The sequence below is a fragment of the Pongo abelii genome, chromosome 1 (assembly GCF_028885655.2).
Source record: "Pongo abelii isolate AG06213 chromosome 1, NHGRI_mPonAbe1-v2.0_pri, whole genome shotgun sequence".
Lineage (NCBI taxonomy): Eukaryota > Metazoa > Chordata > Mammalia > Primates > Hominidae > Pongo > Pongo abelii.
Window position 1 is genome coordinate 225,051,688 of NC_071985.2, and position 22,741 is coordinate 225,074,428.

General features: G+C 51.1%; 1 protein-coding gene across 3 annotated transcripts in view; it reads left to right on the plus strand.

The window, feature by feature from the left end:
• Nucleotides 1-6,179: 6,179 nt before the first annotated feature.
• LOC129059744 (uncharacterized) overlaps nt 6,180-22,741 on the plus strand; it is a 43,341-nt gene continuing 26,779 nt past the window's right edge. For all 3 annotated transcript variants that reach the window (XM_063720058.1, XM_054556825.2, XM_054556819.2), the window contains exon 1: nt 6,180-6,804. In XM_063720058.1, the coding sequence (XP_063576128.1) occupies nt 6,180-6,804 (625 nt within the window). The remainder of the gene's footprint in view (nt 6,805-22,741) is intronic.

Genomic DNA, 22,741 nt, shown 5'->3' on the forward strand with positions numbered 1-22,741 from the left:
ACTCCGGAGGCTGAGGCAGCAGAATCGCTTGAACCTGGGAGGTGGAGGCTGCAGTGAGCCGAGATCACGCTACTGCACTCCAGCCCGGGCAACAGTGTGAGACTCTGTCTCAAAAAAACAAAAAAACATAAAAATTAGCTGGGCCTGGTGGCGGGCACCTGTACCCAGCTACTCAGGAGGCTGAGGCAGGAGAATCACTTGAACCCGGGAAGTGGAGGTTGTAGTGAGCAGCTGACCTCCAGCCTGGGTGACAGAGTGACACTCCGTCTCAAAGAAATTAAAAAAAAAAAAAAAAAAAAGTAAAAGAGAACTGGGCCTGTTTTGACCTCAAGCTGGAGAAATGGGACATACCTGTTAGATGTATTTATGAAACATGCATGCAGCAAACAGACCTGGATGCATCTCACTTCTCTGGGCTTGAGGTCAAGGGGTTTCTGTGCATTATGATGAAAATGCAGGAGTTTCTCTCTGTGCCTGCCGCATTTGTGAAATGGTGCTCTGTGTGTTCTGCGGAGGCGCAGAGTGGAGGGGAGTGTTCGCTGCCCCGCCTTTGGGGGTCCAGCAGAAGTCCACATCTCACGTCTGTTGCTTACACACTGTAGGACCTTAGACAGGGTTGTGAGAATGAAGCTTCTCTGACACTCAGTTTATCATCTGCTAACTGGGCATAATACTAGGGATTTTATAGAGCTGTGGGGGGGATCAAAAGAAAAAGACTGTAAAACACGTAACAGTGCATAACATATACAATACAGACTCGATATGACAGCTAAATAATACATCTTTATGTATTAAATATTATTCCATCTATTGATTTTCGATCTCCTAAGAATAAACTGACCTCTCTCTGTCCTCAATTTAATTGGGAAAAAGGTTCATTTGATGCATGAGCCAAGGAATGGTTTTAGGAAAATAAACTTCTGGAAAATAAACAGAACCTGAAAGCTACATTTGGTTAAAATGTCCAGTCAGCAAAGCAGTAAGTAAACACCTAAAAGTAATTTTCCCCTTTGTACAGTATTTTGACTTCTTGCATTTATTTGCCATTTTAAATCTGGTGGCAATTTCTTCACCAACACAGCGAATTGGCCTTCCTTATTGAGAGATGGGGCCTTGTAAGTACTAGGTGGGCTCTTTGGAGTACCCCCAGCCATGCGGCATCACCCCCTGCCCCACCACACACACGCATACACGGTGGCCTGTCCATCACCCCACCAAGCAATTCTCTGATCTCAGGGTGCAATGAAGAAAGCCCCTTCCTCTGAGACCCCTTCCTTCTGCAGGGTGCAGTCTGGGGCCCTGTGTCCCCGTAGTTCTGTTTGCAGGGGGTGTAAGAGACAGGTTGCCCAGGCCTCTTGATGATGTGGTGCTGTGGCCACTACAGCCCCCTGCAGAGACCCGCTGCAACCCTAGGATGGCTGATCTTGTGTACTCCCTACCGAAATTAGATCGTCTAAGTTAGCAGAGTTGCTGTTTATCAAGAGTGCTGAGGCTTTCTGGTAACTGGCTGGGTTTATGCCATATATTTCAGCCAGTAAGGAAGAATGGGAGTGGTGGCTTTTTTTTTCTTTTAACTGAGATAAACCTACATACTATAAATTTCACCATCTTAAAGTATAGAACTCTGTAGGTTTTAGTATATTCACAAAGTTTTACAAGCATCACCACTATCTAATTCCAGATCATTTTCATCCTTTTTTTTTTTTTTTTTTTTTTTTTGAGACAGTCTTGCTCTGTCACCCAAGCTGGAGTGCAGTGGCACGATCTTGGCTCACTGCAACCTCCACCTCCCAGGTTCAAGTGATTCTCCTGCCTCAGCCCCCAAAGTAGCTGGGACTACAGGCAAGAGCCACCACGCCAGGCTAATTTTTGTAAATTCAGTAGAGATGGGGTTTCAACATGTTGGCCGAGCTGGTCTCAAACTCCTGACCTCAGGTGATCCACCCACCTCTACCTCTGGAAGTCCTGGGATTACAGGCATGAGCCATCATGCCCAGCCAGAACATTTTCATCCTTTAATTAATATTTTTAAAAATTTAAATTAATTGGTTAATTTTTAGAGACAGGGTCTCCCTCTGTTGTCCAGGCTGAAGTGCACTGGTGTGATCTTGGCTCATTGCAGCCTCAGACTCCTGCCTCAAACGATCCTCCTGCCTCAGCCTCCTGAGAAGCTGGGACTACAGGTGTGCACCACCATGTCTGGCTAATTTTAAAATTTTTTGTAGAGATGGGGTCGCACTATGTTGCCCCAGCTGGTCTCAAGCTCATCCTCCTTTTTAAATTCCCACTTTTGAACAAGGTGGAGCCACGGGCTCCCTGGAGATCCGCATTCCTTGGGTTCCTTGCCAGGCTCCCATTGGCTTGGATGAGATGTTTCTTTCCCAGACACTTTACTGAGTTCATGTTTCTCATCCGAGGTGAAAAGGTAATCTCAGAGCGGGAGGCCAGCAGGGCATGGTGGCTCACGCCTGTAATTCCAGCGCTTCGGGAGGCTGAGGCGGGTGGATCACTTGTGGTCAGGAGTTTGAGACCAGCCTGACCAACATGGTGAAACCCCACCTTTAGTAGAAATTCAGAAATTAGCTGGGCATGGGGGGCACCTGTAGTCCCAGCTACTCAGGAGGCTGAGGCAGGAAAATCGCTTGAATACAGGAGGCGGAGGTTGCAGTGAGCTGAGATCATGCCACTGCACTCCAGCCTGGGCGACAGAGACTCTGTCTTGAAAAAAAAGAAAGGTTGGGGCAGGCCACGCAGGCAGTCACCACCATGCCTGGGCCTCTGGGCCTCTGTGGTTAAATGCAGGACTCAAGGAAAGGCTTCTTGAGGGACCGTTGTGCACCGTGTCTGGGGTTGTGGGCATCCTGCGCCGGGGGTGGATAGTGGGAGGCTTGTCCGTGCTACCTCTGTGGTTCCCTTTCTCCAAAGCCCTCTTGACTTTGGCCTGTAAGTTAAAGGTGTAGGTTAGAGATATGGCCATCTCGGTGCTGGGTGGATTCTAGAGGAGATATGGGTGGGTTCGGTGTCCTCACACCTGGCAGGGCTGGGGAGAAGTGAGACAGAGTTTGGCAGACAGTGAGGCCTTTATAAAACATTCTTTGGCCGGGTGCAGTGGCTCATGCCTATAATCCCAGCACTTTGGGAGGCCGAGGTGGGTGGATCACAAGGTCAGGAGATCGAGACCATCCTGGCTAACATGGTGAAACCCCGTCTCTACTAAAAATACAAAAAAAAAAATTAGCTGGGTGTGGTGGCGGGCACCTGTAGTCCCAGCTACTCGGGAGGCTGAGGCAGGAGAATGGCATGAACCCGGGAGGCGGAGCTTGCAGTGAGCTGAGATCGCGCCACTGCAGTCCAGCCTGGGCAACAGAGCGAGACTCCCTCTCAAAAAAATAAAAATAAAAAAAGTAAATAAATAAAACATTCTTTGTCAACACAAAAATGTTTAAAGAGAAAAAAATGAGGCCTAGACTTGGTGTGGCCTCTCTGGATGGCAAAGTAGGTAAGAATCAGGTTATTTCAGTTCTCTAGCTGGCAGTCTGGTATCTCTAAAGCAGATTCATCCCACTGTTAGCTGCCCAGGTCCAGGCATTTTGGTGGCTCTGAAAGGAAAGCAAGAAAAAAAGAGCACACAAGGGTGGGGACCTCCAAGGAGAATGCTCCCAGGTCTGTCTGCAAGCAACAGAGAACCAATGAGAACCAATGTTCCCTCAATGCCTGGAACAAAACAGGTGCTTCATTGAGATGTTTTAGAAGAGCGACTGCATGCATGAGAGGGCCTACTGTGTGCAGCCACTCTGTCTTGCACAGTCCTTATCATCACCCTGGGGGTCGGGAGGTGTGCATTCATTGCATTCATTCATTCATTCATTCATTCATTCATTCATTCCACAATACTTATTGCATCCATACTTGGAGCCTGATGCTGTCAGTGTACACGAGGACACATGCTCAGCGTGAGTAAGCAATTTGCGAAGTTGAGGCAGGATGGCAGGTACATGAGGAGTGAGGGCTTGGAGAACCGACGGGCGCCACCTTGGGTCGTGGGTCCACCCCGCTGTCCTCCCTGTGTTGGTTGTGGCCAATCCAGTCTTACCTTTCAGGTCCTAATTTCCTCACCTGTAAATGCAGCAGTCCTAGGACTTATCTCAAAGGGCTTTTTGAAGATGGAATGAGATTACTTGGGGGTGCAGGGAGAGGTTGGGAAGATGCTGGCACATTGCCCAGGCCACGTAGTGAGTCAGGGTTGGAACCCACTTTTGTCTGATCACAAAAGCAGACCTCGGCCAGGTGTGGTGGTTCACACCTGTAATCCCAGCACTTTGGGAGACCGAGGCGGGTGGATTACCTGAGGTCAGGAGTTTGACCTCAAATCAGGAGTTTGACCTACCTGGCCAACATGGTGAAACCCCGTCTCCACAAAAATTAGCTGGGCATAGTGGTGTGCACCTGTAATCCCAGCTACTCGGGAGGCTGAGGCAGGAGAATCACTTGAACCTGGGAGGTGGAGGTTGCAGTGAGCCAGGGTCAGGCCATTGCACTCCAGCCTGGGCAACAAAAGCGAAACTCCGTCTCAAAAAAAAAAAAAAGAAAAAAAAAAAAGCAGACCTCCCCCTTGCCATCTTGCCATGGGCTGCCTCTAGGACCCATCTGCCTCCTTTTATCCCTCTGAGTCTTTGAGGATCTGAGAAGCCCTTCACCTACCTGCCCCGTGGTGACAGGCACCCCGGACTGAGAGTGGGTATGGAATTGCCCCCCAGCAACAGGTGTAGGAAAAGTAGGCCTGACCTGCAGCCATCCACCTGCACCTGGGCGTTCTCACCTGCCAGCTGGCTCACTGCTTCTCTAGGACTGTTCTAGAATCCCGGAGGAGTTTGGAAAACATGGGCTCATCACAGACACCTGTGAGAATAGGCTCACCGCCCCTTCCCTGTGAGAATGGGGGCAGGTCACCCCTGGCCTCCTCTCAGGCCCCCGAGGGTGCTCAAATGTGATTACGCACCTGGGTAGCATTCGCTTCCCTGTCCTCCTCCTAAAGAATCGTCTTCTCCCAGTGCAGGAGGAATGAGTCTCCCGTTCTCACCCCGGGGAGCGGTTGCCTCGTGAGTCCAAGGAGAATCCGCCCTTTCGTTTTGCGCAGGTGGAGATCTCGCGGGCCCGGTGTGGAGTCCTGCAAACTGTGAGTGTGTGAGAAGGGCTTGTTTCTGATGAAACCATTTCTGTCCCGTAACCACCCTGAGGGCAGAAACCCTTACAAAAGGAGCCACCGAGAGATTTGCTGTCCGCTTGATACTGGGGCGCGGTGGTCCTGGGGGCAGTTTGTCCCGGAAGGGCCGCGGGGCGCACTGGCTGGGATCTATAATGTTTGGGGCAGGAGGGTGGGTGGGGAGCCCCTTCTCCATGGCGGCGGGAGGTCTTCGGCGCTGCCCCTGCCCGCACCTCCCTGCCCACCCCAAGGGCGCCCGACCGCGCGCGCAGGGCAGCGTGGAAAGGGTGGGAAATGCAGGGAGCGCGCCTTGGGGGCTGCCCCATGCTCCCCTCTGCAGCTCTGCGCTCAGGACCCGCGTCCGACTTTGCGTCTCCGGGAACCTTTAAGGCCGGTGAGGGGGGCTGAGCCGCGGCCCCTCGGCTGAGCCAAGCCCTGCCCCACGCAAGGTCCCCAGCCTGGCGCACCCGGCTCCCCAGCGCCGCGCGCCGGCCATGTCCCTTCCCACCCCAGCCCCCCGGGACCCGAGAGCCGTGCAGGGCCGAGCCTCGTGCCCCGAGGCACGCCGAGCCAAGTCACCCCTGCAGCCCGCGGCGCCGGAACTTGGGGGCGCAGTGAGTGGGGGCAGGGCGCCGGGCCGGCGGGCGGTGGCCGTGGCTGGGTGCCGGTTCCTGGCTTTAGAAGTCCTTTCGCATCTTGTTGAATCTGGGGCTGCATTGGCCCTCCGAGCTCTCCGGACTGGCAACGTCGCAGAGACAACAGGTCCAGACCCGGGACATCCCCCACACCCGCGTACAGGACGTGGGTTTCTTCCCTCTTCCAGGCGAGAGGCCCTCGGACTGGGCGTCGCGGCGAGCCCCCCGTGGTTTCTGTTTGCTTTTTTACCGTCTCCCGTCCCCCCACCCCCACCCCGTCCCGGCCCCACCCGGGCCTTGGTCCCACCGCGAAGGGGCGAGGAGTCCCCGGAAGGGTCGCGATGGCCGGGGAGTCCGGGACCTCGGCTCTGGGTAGGCGCGCCCCGCGACCCAGCGGCGGCGTGGGCGAGGGGCGCTGCGCAAACTACGCGCTCTCGCTGGGGAAACGCCAGCCGAGGCGGGCGGCGGCGGTAAAGGGAATGAGGACCAGGACCCGGTGCCCGGCGGGACTGGGCCCGCACCCCACGCCGCCCCCCTGCGGTGCGCACCGCATCTGCGCCCTAGGCCGAGGCCAGGCTCGGACCCCTCCCCCGCACCGACGTGATTCGGATCGCGCGGTGCTGGCGCCGCCTTCATGCGCCCTGCCTGGCCCCCACCTGGTCCTCTTTCCTTTTCAGGTGGAGAAGATGCCGCTGTCCCGTCGGTCTGGGGACAGCCCAGCTCCCCGGATCCCGGGCTGGAGAGACGCGTCGCGGCCCCGGGGCCTGGTGGCACGAGCAGGAAGGAGGACCCGGCGGCGGGCTCTGCCTGGGCTTGCCTGGGCTTGTTCCGAGCCGGGCTGCTTCTCGGTGACCACGCAGATCGGGGGCATTTGGAGATTTTGCGGGAGTCCTGCAGCCAAGCTCCGGGGCAGGAGAGGCCTGGAAGCCTGCACTACCTGCTCGCCCCGTCCCAGCGTGCACCCAGGTAAACGCTTGTGTTTCTCAGTCCGTGCGAAAGTTTGCAAAGAAGGAGGCGGGAACTAGACCAACAACTTTAATAATCATAGTCATAATAACCAAAACCCTGTTCAATTGTGTAGCCTCCGTAAGGGGAAGAATTTCCAAGAAGCAACAAAATGTTCTTTGATTTCATAATCTCTGGGGAGAAAGGATTCCTTTTTTGGGGTTTTGCTCGGCTAGTTCTTTCTTCCCTCCTCTATCTCCAGCGTGGGGCGAGGAAGGCCGACTGGTCCATGGGTGCAAATGGGGACCCTGGCTCTCTTGCGCTGCTGGCCACGGTGATATTGCAGCAAATGCTCAACCTCCCCAGTTCCTCTCCTCACCTTGAAAGTGGAGGCATTGATACTAGCCACCCACGGTTGCAAAAAACTCGCATGAAAGGGAAAGGAAAAGTGCTTCGGTCACTAAAGTAGCGTTGTCTGAGAGGTCAGGGCTTTGGAAGACTTTTGCTCTAGAAGAGGGGAACGGGAGAGGGGCTTTCAGACAACCTGGCCCCGAGGTGAACGCGCGCGCCCCCTGCTGGCTGGAGCCCTGTCCAGCCTGGGAGCCGCCAGTGGGGAAGGAGACTGAGGGGAGGTGGTCCCTGGAGTTCCTTGCTCCTGGCCTGGAGCAGCAGGTGCCAGTGCTCCTGAGGCCTCCTCTCTCAGGTTACGTGGATGGGGCCTGTAGCACCGACAGGGCACACGCTTCAGCGCCTCCCTGTTTCTGTGTCAGGTGGGGAACAGGAGCTAGGCTCTGCAGAAGGTTCCAGAGCCTGGGCCTTCCTGTTGCATCCACACTAGGCTCCTGGAGCCCAGGGGTGGCTGGGCTCTCTGCATACATGCATGTGAAACTCTAGCAGATACCAAGTCACGTTAAGGGGGCTAAATGGCCCACTGCAGTTATATTAGCCAGTTCTGCCTCTGCCCAGTTCTGAGATATCTTTGGGAAAAATGGCCACTCCCCTGAGCCCCTGTGTCTTCCTGCATGAGCCACAAATGCTGTGTAGTCATGGCTGAGGAAGAGGGGAGGTGCCTATACTTGCAAACATTCCCCTTGAAGGACTATCCAGGAGCAGAGGGAGCAGCTGGGGGCAGCATCAGTTGGTACCCTGAGCCCATTGGCACCTACTGCCACATGGGTTAGTGGCCTGTCTCCTGAGCTTCCCCAAGCTGGCCCAAACTGGCCAGGACTGCCCTGCTCTCCCCTCTCAATCCAGCTTTCTCTTGGGCCTCCAGGATCCCTTGGCTAGCTGGCGTGGTGGCCATGAGGACTGCACTTTTACACCCCACCCCTGCCCTTGGCACACATCGCAAATCAATAATGCTAAACCTAGACAGACCCCCAGGTCTTTCTCATCACAGCATCCATGCAGTGCTTTCCATTGATTGTGTCACCCAATTGCCACCCCAGCCCTACACCTGCCCTTGTAACTGGTCCCTGGGCTGGGGGGTGTAGGAGGACGCAAAGATGAACAAGATGCTGCCCTTGGTTATAGGACACACTACCTCCAGCTAGAGGTTATCAGATCTATGCATAAGAAAATAACTAGGCAGGACTCATTCATTCATGCGACAAATATTTACAGAGTCCTTGCTATACGCAATGAGTCACTGAGGAGAAACCTACAGAAGGATGAGGGGGACGCCTTTTCAGGCAGGAGGGTTAGTAAGTGCAAAGGCCCTGTGTTTGGTGCATTGGAGAAATTGCAAGAAAACCGGTGAGACTGAAGATCAACTCATGTGATACTTGGTAATGAATATCACATGAAAACAAGGAAGTTTTCTTGTCTAGCCCTGAAATTTGCCTTGGTTGGCAGATCCTTCCTTCCCAGAGAGCACACATCAGTACTGCAGCTACAGCTGTCTGTCTGACATACTTGTAAGAACGAACTGTTTGGTGCAGGCTCTGGGAGGCAGTGCCATGCAGGTCACTGACATACATGGTGCCAATCATTTTTCTCCATTCGTAAGGCACCTCAGGACCCCACTGGGGCCCCAGTGTTCCAGTAAGGATATGAGTTTTGAGTTAAGGACCCGCCTTCCAGCTCCGTCTCTGTCACTAGCTGTGCTAATTTGGAAATAGGACTTCCTTTCCTGGCTTTGGTTCCTCATCTATAAAAATTGCCCTTATGTTAGGACCTACTGGGTAGAGGCATGAGATAAAATGATTCGAGAATGTGCATAAACCAGGGAGCAGGGTGCTGCGGCAACTATTAGGTAGCATCAGTGATAAAGCATTTTGCTTTCATGGATATTTTATGTGTTCACTAAATCAGAACTTTCCTCTATGCTGATGTAGTCTAGTGAGGTCTGGGGAGTTTCTTGTTTGATTTTTGCATTGCAAATATTCCTCTCTTCCCCTCCCTAAAAAAAACACTGCTTTTTTTTTTTTTTTTTTTTGAGACAGGGTCTCACTCTGTTGCCCAGGCTGGAGTGCAGTGGCACAACCGTAGCTCACTGGAACCTGGAACTCCTGAGCTCAAGCGATCCTCCTGCCTCAGCATCCTGAGTAGCTAGCACTACAGGCATGTGTCACCATGCCCAGCTAATTTTTAAATTTTCTGTTGAGATGGGGTCTTACCATGTTTCCCAGGTTGGTCTCAACCTACTGGGCTCAAGTGATCCTCCCGCCCCAGCCTCCCAAAGTGCTGAGATTACAGGTGTGAGCCACCTCACCCAGCCTACATTTTTTTTTCATTAACTAGTATTGCAGATATTTAAATGGAGTAAAATGCCTTGAGTTGATGCCAAAAGGAAAAATAAGGGTCTATAAGGGGATCCATTCTGACTGAGGCATGACACGGTTTGAGTACGCCCTCTCCCATGTCCCTGGCTGTGGGTTACCGCACCTGGGGCTGGCAGTGGCACCTGGGGAAGGCTTGGCAGAAGCTCCTGCCTCTCGCGCTCACAGAGCTTTTGACCCACCAGGCTCACCCCAGGGCCCTGCTCTGACCTCCGTGGCACCAGGTGACTCTTACTCTGCACTGTCACTTGGGGCCCTCAGCCATCCCACCTCACCCCACACGGTCCCAGCAGCTCCTGCCCGTTTCCCATGCCTCCTCTGGACAGAGAGCTCACCCTCCTCTTGCCAGATCAGTAACTCCTTATGAGGAAGATGGTTTCCATACTCAGTAGATGGCACAGTGGGGGCAGCAAGGGAGAGTCCGCCAGAGGAGACAGAGCTGGCCTGACAGTGGTGGGGGTTGGGGGTGTCTGTTGACTTGAACCAAATTGATTCCTAATCCTGGCATTAAACATCCTGCGAGGCTGTCACCTCATCTCAAAACAAGATTAGTTAAAATGGACTTGAACTGAAAGTGGATAAGACGACTGCTGTCGCTATCACCCCGTTACTCTGCAATCCACCACCAGTGAGGGGTGAAGCGAGTTTAAAATCCTGGGCCACATGGTCGACCACTGATCAGTCCTCATCCATGATCATCACAAGGAGAGTGGTGGTGAACTGGCTTCCCAAACCCCAAAGCAAATAGAAAGCCCTCACCTTCAGGGCTGGGTGCGGTGGCTCACACCTGTAATCCCAGCACTTTGGGGTGCTGAGGTGGGCAGATCATTTGATGCCAGGAGTTCGAGACCAGCCTGGACAACATGGTGAAACCCCTGTCTCTACTAAAAATACAAAAATTAGCTGGGCATCATGGTGCACGCCTGTAATCCCAGCTACTCGGGAGGCTGAGGCAGAAGAATCGCTTGAACCCGGAAGGCAGAGGTTGCAGCGAGCTGAGATTATGCTACTGCTGCACTCCAGCCTGAGTGACAGAGCGAGACTGTGTCTCAAAGAAAAACACAAAAAGAAATCCCTCACCTCCAGCCTGAAAGACAGAGAAATAGTTCTTGATAATTTGCTGAGAAAAAAAACATTGTTGAATTTATCACAACCTGGCCACCACCCAGCCACCCCCTGCCCTGGACACCCAGCCTCATAGTGCTGGGGGGGAGGTAGAGAGACCCTGCTGGCGTTGGAGGACAGCTGCGATGGTCTTTTAGGGAGAAGGTGAGACAGGCCCAAAGTAATACAGTTGAGCCTCTTTACGTGGGGGTTCCACATCGGCTGATTCAGCCAGCCTAGGGTCCAAAATGTTCGAAAAAGCAAAAATAAATAATAATACAACAATAAAAAATAATATAAATGGGCCGGCTGTGGTGGCTCATGCCTGTAATCCCAGCACCTATGGAGGCCAAGACTGGTGGATTGCTTGAGCTCAGGAGTTGGAGTCCAGTCTGGGCAACATAGCAAGACCCCTGTCTAATAAATAATAATAATAATACACATTAAAAAACCATGCAGTGTAACAACTATTCACATGGCATTTACATGGTATTAGATATTATAAGTAGTCTAGAAATGATTTAAAGTATGTGGAAAGGCCGGGAGCGGTGGCTCATGCCTGTAATCCCAGAACTTTGAGAGGCCAAGGTGGGTGGATCACCTGAGGTCAGCAGTTCGAGACCAGCCTGGCCAACATGGTAAAACCCCGTCTCTACTAAAAATGCAAAAATCAGCCAGATGTGGTGGCAGGTGCCTGTAATCCCAGATAATCGGGAGGCTGAGGCGGTAGACTCGCTTGAACCTGGGAGGCGGAGGTTGCAGTGGCTGAGATTGTGCCATTGCACACCAGCCTGGGCGACAAGAGCAAAACTCCATCTCAAAATAAATAAATATGGTGGTGCGTGCCTGTAATCTGAGCTACTCGGGAAGCTGAGGCAGGAGAATTGCTTGAACCCCGTAGGTAGAGGTTGCAGTGAGCTGAGATTGCACCACTGGAAGTTACAGAGTAAGATGTATGTGGAGGATGTGTGTAGTTATACACAAATACCACACAATTGTATAAAAGGGGCTTGAGCATCCTCAGATTTTGGTATTCACAGGGATCCTGGGACCAATCCCCCTGGGACATTGAGAGACAACTATATTTCAGACCAGGTATAATTCTCATTCGGTCCCTTCCCTTTTGGTCTCAGGCATAATACTTTGCCCGCTGCTGCACAGCTCTGAGCCTACACTGTAGGGCCTGGTAACTCTCCAGAACCCAACTTTGACACCTGACAAGGACTGTCCTATCCCTTCAAATGCTGTTGAATCCTAAGATACTTCAAAACTTCTGTTCCCCTAGAGCCACTTATAAGCCACGTCATTCCACACCGAATTTTTTAAAAAACAGCAAACACTTCCGTGCCTCTCATTCTCTCCCCTTCATGAAGAATCACACCTTCTCCAAATGCTGCCAGATTCGCACGCTTTGATGGCACACACAGCACTCATTATGTTCATCTAAGTGAATTAGTTCCAGTTAAGCCCAATTACCATACAAAAGGCTCACACTTGTACTTGTCCTTAAATCTGTGTCAAATTAACTTTGTTAGAGGTTGTTTTTAAGGCAGTGGAGAAATATAAAAAACATTTTCTGGGAGTTAGTTGGTACTTTTTTTTTTTTTTTTTGAGACAGGGTCTCCCTCTGTTGCTCAGGCTGGAGTGCCATGGTGCGATCTCGGCTCACTGCAGCCTTGACCTCCCCTGGCTCAAGTGATCCTCCCACCTCAGCCTTCCAAGTAGCTGGGACTTTACATGTGCACCACACCCAACTAATTTTTTAAATTTTTTGTAGGGGCAGTGTCTCATTATGTTGCCCAGGCTGGTCCTCATTTTACCCCTTCATTATCTCAGTGGTACATGACCAGAATATAATACCTTTCAATTCATTTTCTTTTTTTTTTAATAAGAAAAAAATAATAATAATTTTAGGCCAGGCGCTGTGACTTACATCTGTAATCCCAGAACTTTGGGAGGCCAAGGCGGGTGGATCACTTGAGGTCAGGAGTTCCAGACCAGCCTGGGCAACATGGTGAAACCCTGTCTCTATCAAAAATATAAAAATTAGCCAGGGGTGGTGGCATGCATCTGTGATCCCAGCTACTCAGTGGGCTGAGGTAGGAGAATCACTTGAACCCAAGTGGCAGAGGTTGCAGTGAACCAAGACCACACCACTGCACTCCAGCCTGGGTGACAGAGTGAGACTCCATCTCAAAAAAAAAAAAAAATTTTTAAAGGTGGTATCTCATTCTGTCACCCAGGCTAGTCTCAAATTCCTGGCCTCAAGCAGTCCTCCTGCCTCAGCTCAACCCGTTTTCTTATCCTAAAATAAATCATTCCTGTCCTGCCTACCTCCCAGAGTCTCTAGGAGGATCACACAAGATGGGTCCTTATTCCCAAATCCTCCCTGATACACCTCATGTTCAAAGCTCTGTCCTCCAGGTACAATAGCTAGACAGCTCATTGCCACCCTGATGCTTTACAGTCTGGTCAGGACAACAGAAGGTAAAAATAACTAATGCACAAATAGCCAACATTGACTGAATACTCGCAGTATGCTCAGCCCTTACTGTAAAGTGCTAAGCAGTTTACAAATATTACCTTATTTCATCCCTATACCAGTCCTCTGAGGTGGCTGCTATTGTTCCCATGTTTACATGTAGGAAACTGAGGCTTAGAGGGGTTATGTTGATGGGCACATGTGTGATCATGGTAGAGCCTGGCTTGAACATGTGTAGTATGACCCAGAGTCTGTGGACATGATCACTCTGCCTCTGTCAAGGTGCAGGGTGACAGGCACGAGAACCACAAACCGCACACTTGTCCGGGACTGTTGTCATGGCCACATCTTCATTATCATCATCAGATTAGTTTTCTATTGCTGTGTAACAGATTACTACAAAGTAGCTTAGGAAACACACATTTATTATCGCACGGTTTCTGTGGGTCAGGAGTCTGGGCACAGTTTAGCTGGGTCCTATGTAAGGCTGCCATTAAGGTCTAAGCCAGGGCTGGGGTCTCATCTGGTGACTCAGCTGGGGAAAGATCCTCTTCCAAGCTCACTCAGGTTGTTGGTGGAATTTATCTTGTTGCGGTTGGACGACTGGGGTCCTTGGCTTCTTGCTGGCTGTTGACTGGCGCTGCTCTCAGCTCCTGGAGTCCGCCCGCAGGCCTTTGCCTTGTGGCCCCCTCCCTAGGCTCTCCCACAGCATGGCAGCTTGTTTCTTTAAAGCCAATGAGGGAGAGCGTCTTCAGCATCAGCCTGCTAGCAGGAGAGGGAATCTTATATAACGTAGCGCAATCCTTGAGTGACACTCTGCCATCCATGCCATATTCTGTTGGCTAGAAGCCAGTCACAGGTCTTGCCCATACTAAAGGAGGGGGTCACACAAAGGCATGAACACCATGAGGCAGTGGCCATAGGGGCCACCTTATCATTTGTCACCCACAATTTCTAACTTCATTTGTGCTTGTCCTTAAATATGTGTCAAATGAACTTTGTTAGAAATTGTATGTAAGTCGGTGGAGAAATAGAAAGAACATTGGGAGTGACAGTGTTCCTGACGGTTTCTTGTCATGTCAACAACTTACAAGAACATTTAGGATGCCAGCAGCGTGTCTGACATGTTTTTTGTTCCCTCCTGGATTCCATGGACCTGCCCTCTGGGGAGTTAATACAGTCAGGGTTGCTTCTATGGTTAAATGATCCCCGGGAGTTTACAGAAGAGGAACTGAGCCACGGGATCTTGAGACAGAGCAACAAGGGAAGAGAGAGCCCAGTGTTGAATTTAGGCATTTGGTAAAAACTTTAAAATTTATCCACTTATTTATTGATTCCTCAGTTCATCTGCGCATGTGTTCATATATCCAGCATGTTTCAGTGATTTCCTCCTGTATGGTGTGTTCAGTACTGTGCTGGTGTTGACACAAATGTGGCTGTGTCCCCACCGTGTCCAGGGCGGAGTTAACAGATAGGAGAGGTGGGACGCCTCTGCCTGGGACACTGTGGGTGGCTTCATTCCCTTTGGGCGTGGGGACCATCCTGGAGTCCACTGCAGGCACAAGCAGGCAAAGGGAACAGCAGGTAGGAGTGCAGAGGTGCAGAGGGCAGGTGTGGGGCGACCCCAGGGGGCTCAGTCATGCCTCAGGGCAGGTAGGGGGCCAGAAGCAGTGGCCACTGCACCCTACCTCCCCACTTCACTAGGAAAATGGGAGGGAGCGGAATGTCACGCCTTGAGGCGGTTTGTCTTTGGGGCACAAGATACCTCTGGACAGGAGCTTCAACACCAGACAGACAGGTTCCTGGGAAACCTTGAGTGTTTTATTTTTATTTTATTTTATTTTATTTATTTATTTTTGAGACAGAGTCTCATTGCGACTCCCAGGCTGGAGTGCAATGGCATGATCTCAGCTCACTGCAACCTGCACTTCCCAGGTTCAAGCGATTCTCCTGCCTCAGCCTTCCGAGTGGCTGGGATTACAGGTGCATGCCACCACGCCTGGCTAATTTTTGTATTTTTAGTAGAAACAAGGTTTCACCATATTGGCCAGGCTGGTCTTGAACTCCTGACCTCAAGTGATCCACCTGCCTTAGCCTCCCAAAGTGTTGGGATTACAGGCGTGAGCCACCGCACCCAGCGAGTGTTTTAGACAGCTAAAGATTCATCCTGGCTGGGTGCGGTGCCTCATGCCTATAATCCCAGCATTTTGGGAGGCTGAGGAGGGAGGATTGCTTGAGCCCAGGAGTTCGAGACCAGCCTGGGCAACATAGTGAAACACTGTCTCTACAAAAAAAATCAAAAAGATGAGGCAGGAGGATTACTTGAGCCCTGGAGGTTGAGGCTGCAATGAGCCATGACTGTGCCACTGCACTCCCTCCTGGGTGACAGAGTGAGACCCTGCCTCAAAAAAAAAAAAAAAAAAATCCTCCCTGTACCGGCACTTTTCAGTTGTTTTGTTTTTGGTTGGAAATCTTTCTAGAATATAATTCATGCTTCCCTCTTCTTAAAACAGAAGAAACACAATTTTACCTTTTCTTGCTAAGCTTACTGGTCACTGTGAACACGTATTGCTGTGTCTGTGTGGAGCCACCTCCTGGAGGCCCTGGCCTCAGGTGGCAGGGCTTTTTTAAGTGTCACGAGTGTGGTTTATAGAATTTCCATTTCTTCCCTTGTTCTCTTTCTCTCACTTGTCTTTCCTTGTTCTTGCCAGTGAATCTGATTTCAGCAAACCTTTCCTTCCCTTCCGAGTTACTGCTTCTAAATTACTGTGGGGTCAGGAACCCTCATTCCTATTTAGGTTAAGATTTTGAAATAAGACCATCTTCGATGATCTGGGTGAGCCCTAAGACAGGTGTCATTAGAAACAGGGGCAGAAGGAAATTTAAGACAGTCAGAAGAGGAGAAAACACAGACACACAGAGAAGGCCACTGAACGACAGAGGCAGAGACTGGAGTGATGCAGCCACCAGCCCAAGAATGCTGGGACAACCACCAAAGGTAAAAAGAGACAAGGGAGGCTTCTTCAGGCTGGATATGGTGGGTCATACCTATAATCCCAGCACTTTGGAAGGCCGAGGCAGGCGGATCATCTGAGGTCAGGAGTTTGAGACCAGCGTGGCCAACATGGTGAAACCCCATCTCTACTAAAAATACAAAAATTAGCCAGGCGTGGTGGCGTGCACCTGTAATCCCAGCCACTCGGAAGGCTGAGGCAGGAGAATCGCTTGAACTTGGGAGGCGGAGGTTGCAGTGAGCCAAGATCATGCCACTGCACTCCAGCCTGGGTGACAGAGTGAGACTCTGTGAAAAAAAAAAAAAAAATGAGTTCATACAGTGGAGTTCAAGGGTAAGCTGGGCCTCACCCCAATGTCAGAATGAAGGGGCAGAGGTCATTTGGAAACAAAGTATTGCTTTGATTCATCACTTTCCTTTAGCTTAGCTTTAGTTGTGCTATTTACTTGATATTGAATTTCAGCTGTGAAGTTGGGAGTGGGAAGAGTGTTTATCCAAGGAGAGTACTGATTAACAGAATATGAGATATTAACAGAACTCCATGTTGAGGGTAACAGTATGTTCTGAGGAGGGACAGGAACTTGGGCGCAGGAGTTTGAGCTGCTCAGAGACTTTCTTTTTTTTAAGACAGGGTCTTGCTTTGTTGCTCAGGCTGGAGTGCAGTGGGGTGATCATGGCTCACTGTAGCCTTGACTTCCCAGACTCAAGCCATCCTCCCACTTTAGCCTCCCAAGTAGCTGGGACTATAGGCATGTGCCACCATGCCTGGCTAATTTTTTTTTTTTTTTTTTTGTAGAGATGGGTTTCACCATGTTGCCCAGGCTGGTCTTGAACTCCTGGGTTCAAGCGATCCACTCACCTCAGCCTCTCAACGTGCTGTGATTACAGGCATGAGCCACCAAAGTGCTGTGATTACAGGCATGAGCCACCAAAGTGCTGTGATCACAGGCATGAGCCACCAAAGTGCTGTGATTACAGGCATGAGCCACCGTGCCCAGCCCAGAGGCTGCTTTCCTACCGTGTCTCTCTGTAACAACCCCATTGCAGTTGTGAATGAGCTTATTCATGACTCCAGGAGTAGAATAATTTCCTGTGGCTGCTGGATGGCTTAAATTATTCTCTCACAGTTCTGGAGGCCAGAAATTTGAAATCCAGCGGGGCCGTACTCCCACTGGAGGCTCTAGGGAAGAAGCCTCCCTTGTCTCTTTTTAGCTTTGGTGACTGTCCCAGCATTCCTGGGCTGGTGGCTGCATCACTCCAGTCTCTGCCTCTGTCGTTCAGTGGCCTTCTCTGTGTGTCTGTGTCTTCTCCTCTTCTGACTGTCTTAAATTTCCTTCTGCCTCTGTTTCTAAGGACACCTGTCTTAGGGCTCACGCAGATCATCCAAGATGGTCTCATCTCATAATCTTAATTAGCTCCGCAAAGACCCACATGCTCTGGTTGCAGGGATTTGACGTGGCTATCTCTCCAGGGTGGTTTTCAGCCCACTGCAATGAGTGACGCAGTAAAAGGATGAAGAACAGTGTCTGACGCGTAGTGGGGCCACTGTTGATATTGCTATTGCTGCTGTTTTTGGATTACTTCTCATCCTTTCATTCATTCACTGGTTATCCAGGTATTGGCCCTGGCTCCCCATCATGCTAGGTGCCAAGGGGGATTAAGTGAAGTGAGGCACCCTGACCCACGAGGGGATGATGCCCCATGTTTCTAGATATCTGAGGTCCCACAGTACAGTGGACTGTCCTGGCTGAGCCTACAAACCTGCCACACTTATGGTATTGTGACTTTGGGGCGTGGCATTCCTAGTTGCAAGCAGCCAACTTGCCAAATAACCTTGTGAAAAGTCCAAATCATTGTCAACTTATGAATTAGGTGTACTTGGCCGGGCACGGTGGCTTACGCCTGTAATCTCAGCACTTTGTGAGGCCGAGGTGGGTGGATCACCTGAGGTCAGGAGTTCGAGACCAGCCTGACCAACATGGTGAAACCCCGTCTCTACTAAAAATACAAAAAATGAGCCAAGTGTGGTGGCGGGTGCCTGTAATCCCAGCTACTCGGGAGGCTGAGGCAGGAGAATCACTTGAACCCACGAGTGGAGATTGCTGTGAGCTGAGATCGTGCCACTGCACTCCAGCCTGGGTGACAGAGCAAGTCTCAGTTTAAAAAAAAAATTAGGTGTACTCAAAGACGGTCTGAAATGGAAGTGTGACTCCTTGCAGTTACAGTTTTGTTTTTTTATAATTTTTTTGAGACGGAGTCTCACACTGTCACCTGGGCTGGAGTGCAATGTCATGATATCAGCTCACTGCAACCTCCACTTCCCAGGTTCAAGCGATTCTCCTGCCTCAACCTCCTGAGTAGCTGAAACTACAGGCGTCTGCCACCACACCTGGCTAATTTTTTGTATTTTTAGTAGAGACGGGGTTTCACTATGTTGGCCAAGCTGGTCTGGAACGCCTGACCTCATGATCCGCCCTCCTTGGCCTCCCAAAGTGCTGGGATTACAGGTGTGAGCCGCCGCACCCAGCCCAGTTACAGTTTTTTTTTTTTTTCTTTTTTTTTTTTTTTGAGATGGAGTCTCGCTCTGTCGCCCAGGCTGGGGTGCAGTGGCGTGATCTCGGCTCACTGCAACCTCCGCCTCCTGGGTTCATGCCATTCTCCTGCCATAGCCTCCTAAGTAGCTGGGACTACAGGCGCCCACCACCATACCCGGCTAATTTTTTGTATTTTTAGTGGAGATGGGGTTTCACTGTGTTAGCCAGGATGGTCTCGATCTCTTGACCTTGTGATCCACCTGCCTCGGCCTCCCAAAGTGCTGGGATTACAGGCATGAGCCACAGTGCTTGGCCCCAGTTACAGTTTTTAAAGCACTTTCCCATCTGCTGCCTCACCTGTGTTTTCTGTGCTGATGACAGACTAAACACCTGAGGCTCAGCCTGATCATTAAGCTCTTGAAGGATTGGAACGTGCGGTCCGCTGACAGCACAGGCTGGCTGGCAGCACTGCCTGTCTTTTTTTGGCCACTCCTCCTCCTGTGCTTTCTCAACAGACCTTTACTGGCACTCACTATGTCCTGTCTGCTGGGCTAGGTGCTGGGAGTAGGAACAGGAAGCTGACACACAGTCTGGTGAGAGGGAGGTACAAGTGAGTTGGCCACCATGATGCCGGGAGACGTGTGATGCTTGGGGTGGGCACTGGGAGCCCATAGCTGAGTGAGGGGGGTTGTAGGGCACTTAACCAAGGCCTGAAGGATGAGTAAGAGTTGCTTGTGAAGCTAGAAGGGTGGGGCCTCAAGGCAGAGAGGCTGGCCCCAGAAGGCCTGGGGGCATAGAGCCAGCTATCTGAGTGAGGAGGGCCCTGGTCTGTGAGCTCAGGGACACCTCCCCTTATGCTGCCTGCCTCCACCCAGTCTCCTTCAGTGAGCTGGTTTGTGGCTGAAATTCAGCCATTAGAGCTTCATTCTTTTGGCTTAAGCCAGATAGAAAATGTATTCCAGTCCTGGCACCGTGGCTCACGCCTATAATCCCACCACTTGGGGAGGCCGAGGTGGGTGGATCACCTGAGGTCAGGAATTTAAGACCAGCCTGGCCAACATGGTGAAACCCTGTCTCTGCAAAAATACAAAAATTAGCCGGGTGTGGTGGTGCACACCTGTAATCCCAGCTACTTGGGAGACTGAGGCAGGAGAATCACTTGAACCCGGGAGGCGGAGATTGCAGTGAGCCGAGATCGCGTCGTTGCACTCCAGCCTGGGAAACAGCGAGCCTCTGTCTCAAAAAAAAAAAAAAAAAAAAAAAAGAAAAGAAAAGAAAATGTATTCCATACTCAAATGCAGAATCCACTGAAGATGAGTCTCCTACGGCACCAACCCCTTCCACATCAGGGCATCTGGCATTCACCCAAGGGTAGGTTTTGCCGTGAACCAGGGGTCAGGCAAGGGCCAAAGACACCGAGTACTTGTAGATCTGGTTGGAAAGCAAATCATCTCTATATGGGGACAGGAAGAGAGAGGACAGCACTTGGTGGTCCACACATGTTCCTTGGGCCAGCTGTGGGCTATCCCCCCACATTCAGACATTGGGTCCTGACACTTTTTATAAAAACACTCTGTGTTGAGTCCCTTACCTGTGGATGGAAGGAAGTAGGTTTCCTCCAGGAACGCATGGCCCAGTGTGGTGAATTTGCATCTGCTTGGCTCCTGTGTCTCTTCCACTGCCTGCTCCCTTGCATCCCAGATCACCAGTTCACCCCCAGGTCTGGCAGCCTTTACAGAGTACCAGGACCCCGGATGGGGGCTACAGGGAACTGTGCTTCTCCCATGTGACCCAGAGAGGCAGCAAAGGGACTTCTCCATCTAGCCCACTGGAAACATTGCTTTTATTTGCCTTTGCATCATATATTCTTTTTTTATTCTTTTTTTATTTTTTAGAGACAGGGTTTCACCATGTTGCCCCGGCTGGTTTCAAACTCCTGGGCTCAAGCGATCCGCCAGCCTTGGCCTCCCAAAGTTCTGGGATTACAGGTATGAGCCACTGTGCTCAGCCCTGCACCATATATTCTTAAACCAAAGACACACACATACACACACTTTAGATTATTTTGAATGTTATCAACCTATCCATTTTCCTTGACATTTTTCAATGTATACTATGTCCTCAAAATATGATGTTATGCCCACATTGCATTTATTTTATTTTATTGTTAGAGACAGAGTCTTGCTCTGTTGCTCAGGCTGGAGTACAGTGGTGTGATCATAGCCTACTGCAGCCTCGAACTCCTGGATTCAAGCGATCCTCCCTCCTCAGCCTCTTGAGTAACTGGGACTACAGGTGCACACCTGGAATTTTAAAATATTTTTTTAGAGATGGCCTCTCCCTGTGTTGCCCAAGCTGGTCTCAAACTCCTGGGCTCAAGAGATCCTCCCACCTCAGCTTCCCAAAGCATTAGGATTACAGGTGTGAGTCACCGTGCCTGGTCTGAATTTCTTGCTTTACATGTTAGCTGGGAAGTAGATGCCCTTAAGAATGGTGGAACATATGAGCTGTCCCTCTAGGTCAGTCCCATGGCCACCCAGCTCCAGCCCTGTCTCTAGGTGTGTGAATCCCTTTTGCATGACAGAGAGCCTGTGGAGGTGGAAGGTCTTGGTGACACTTTGTGAGTTATTCACACTGGCTGTGGGTGACAGAGCCAGAGGTGGGAGCACAGAGCTCTCATAGCAGAGAGGAGTAAGGAGTTGAAGCCGCAGAAACAATGCTGAGGCCTGAGGTGGAGGAACAGTTGTAAATGGAAAATTAGATGGCAGTTCTGCAGGTTGGGAAGTGGGTGATAAAGCGGGTGTGCAGGCACCATTTCAGGAGGCTGTGCCTTGTGTGCATTGAGAGCAGGTCAGGTGGCCAGGAGGCTCCAAGCTTAAAGCTGCCAGGTGAGCCAAGCATTTTTTTTTTTTTTTTTTTTTTTTTTTTGAGACAGAGTCTCCTTCTGTTGCCCAGGCTGGAGTGCAGTAGCGCGATCTTGGCTCACTGCAACCTCTGCCTCCCAGGTTCAAATGATTCTTCTGCCTCAGCCTCCTGAATAGCTGGGATTACAGGCGCATGTCACATGCCCAGCTAATTTTTGTATTTTTAGTAGAGATGGGGTTTCACCATGTTGGTCAGGCTGGTCAGGCTGGTCTCGAACTCCTGACCTCGTGATCTGCCTGCCTTGGCCTCCCAAAGTGCTGGGATTACAGGTATGAGCCACTGCACCTGGCCTTTCTTTCTTTCTTCTTTTTCTTTTTTTTTTTTTTGAGACAGTCTCGCTCTGTCGCCCAGGCTGGAGTGCAGTGGTGCCATCTCGGCTCACTGCAACTTCCACCTCTGGGGTTCATGCGATTCTCCTGCCTCAGCCTCCCGAGTAGCTGAGATTACAGGTGTGTGCCACCATGCCTGGCTAATTTTTGTATTTTTGGAGACACGAGTTTCACCATGTTGGCCAGGCTGGTCTTGAACTGCTGACCTCAGGTGATCCCGCCTGCCTCGGCCTCCCAAAGTGCTGGGATTACAGGCATGAGCCACCACGCCTGGCCTGGGCCAAGCATTTTTCCAGTGACTTTCCTCCTTGTCAGCAGCCTCAGAGGCAGGCACTGGATCCAGAACCTCATCTTGATCCTAACAGCCTCTGTGTGCCAGCTGCAATGGCATCCAAGCTACAGGGAAGCAGTTTCTATTTTCGCCTTGGAGTCAGCGGCTCCTGCCTGCCTGGTGGGTCACATCCTCCCGTTCTTTGCTCAAACTTCAAAAGGGGCTTCCAGGTTCCACCTTCCCAGGGTACGTTGAAGAGCTGGTGTTTCCCCACATCCACCTTCTCTCCCGAGGAAAGGCCTTGGTCTGAGGGGACCGGCAGTGGCAGGGGGCCACCTACTCAGGGGGAGTGCAGGCAGGAGGTCTAGGGGTGTCAGATGGGCAGCCTCCCTCCTGCAGGGGCTCCCAGCTGGAGCGTGGACTTGTTTCTCTCATTTCCTGAGGTTTGCTGGAGACAGGCGTTTGCTTAGCACCGGGAGCTGTCTCCTGTAGTCTCTGTCCTTTGACTTATTCAGAGTCT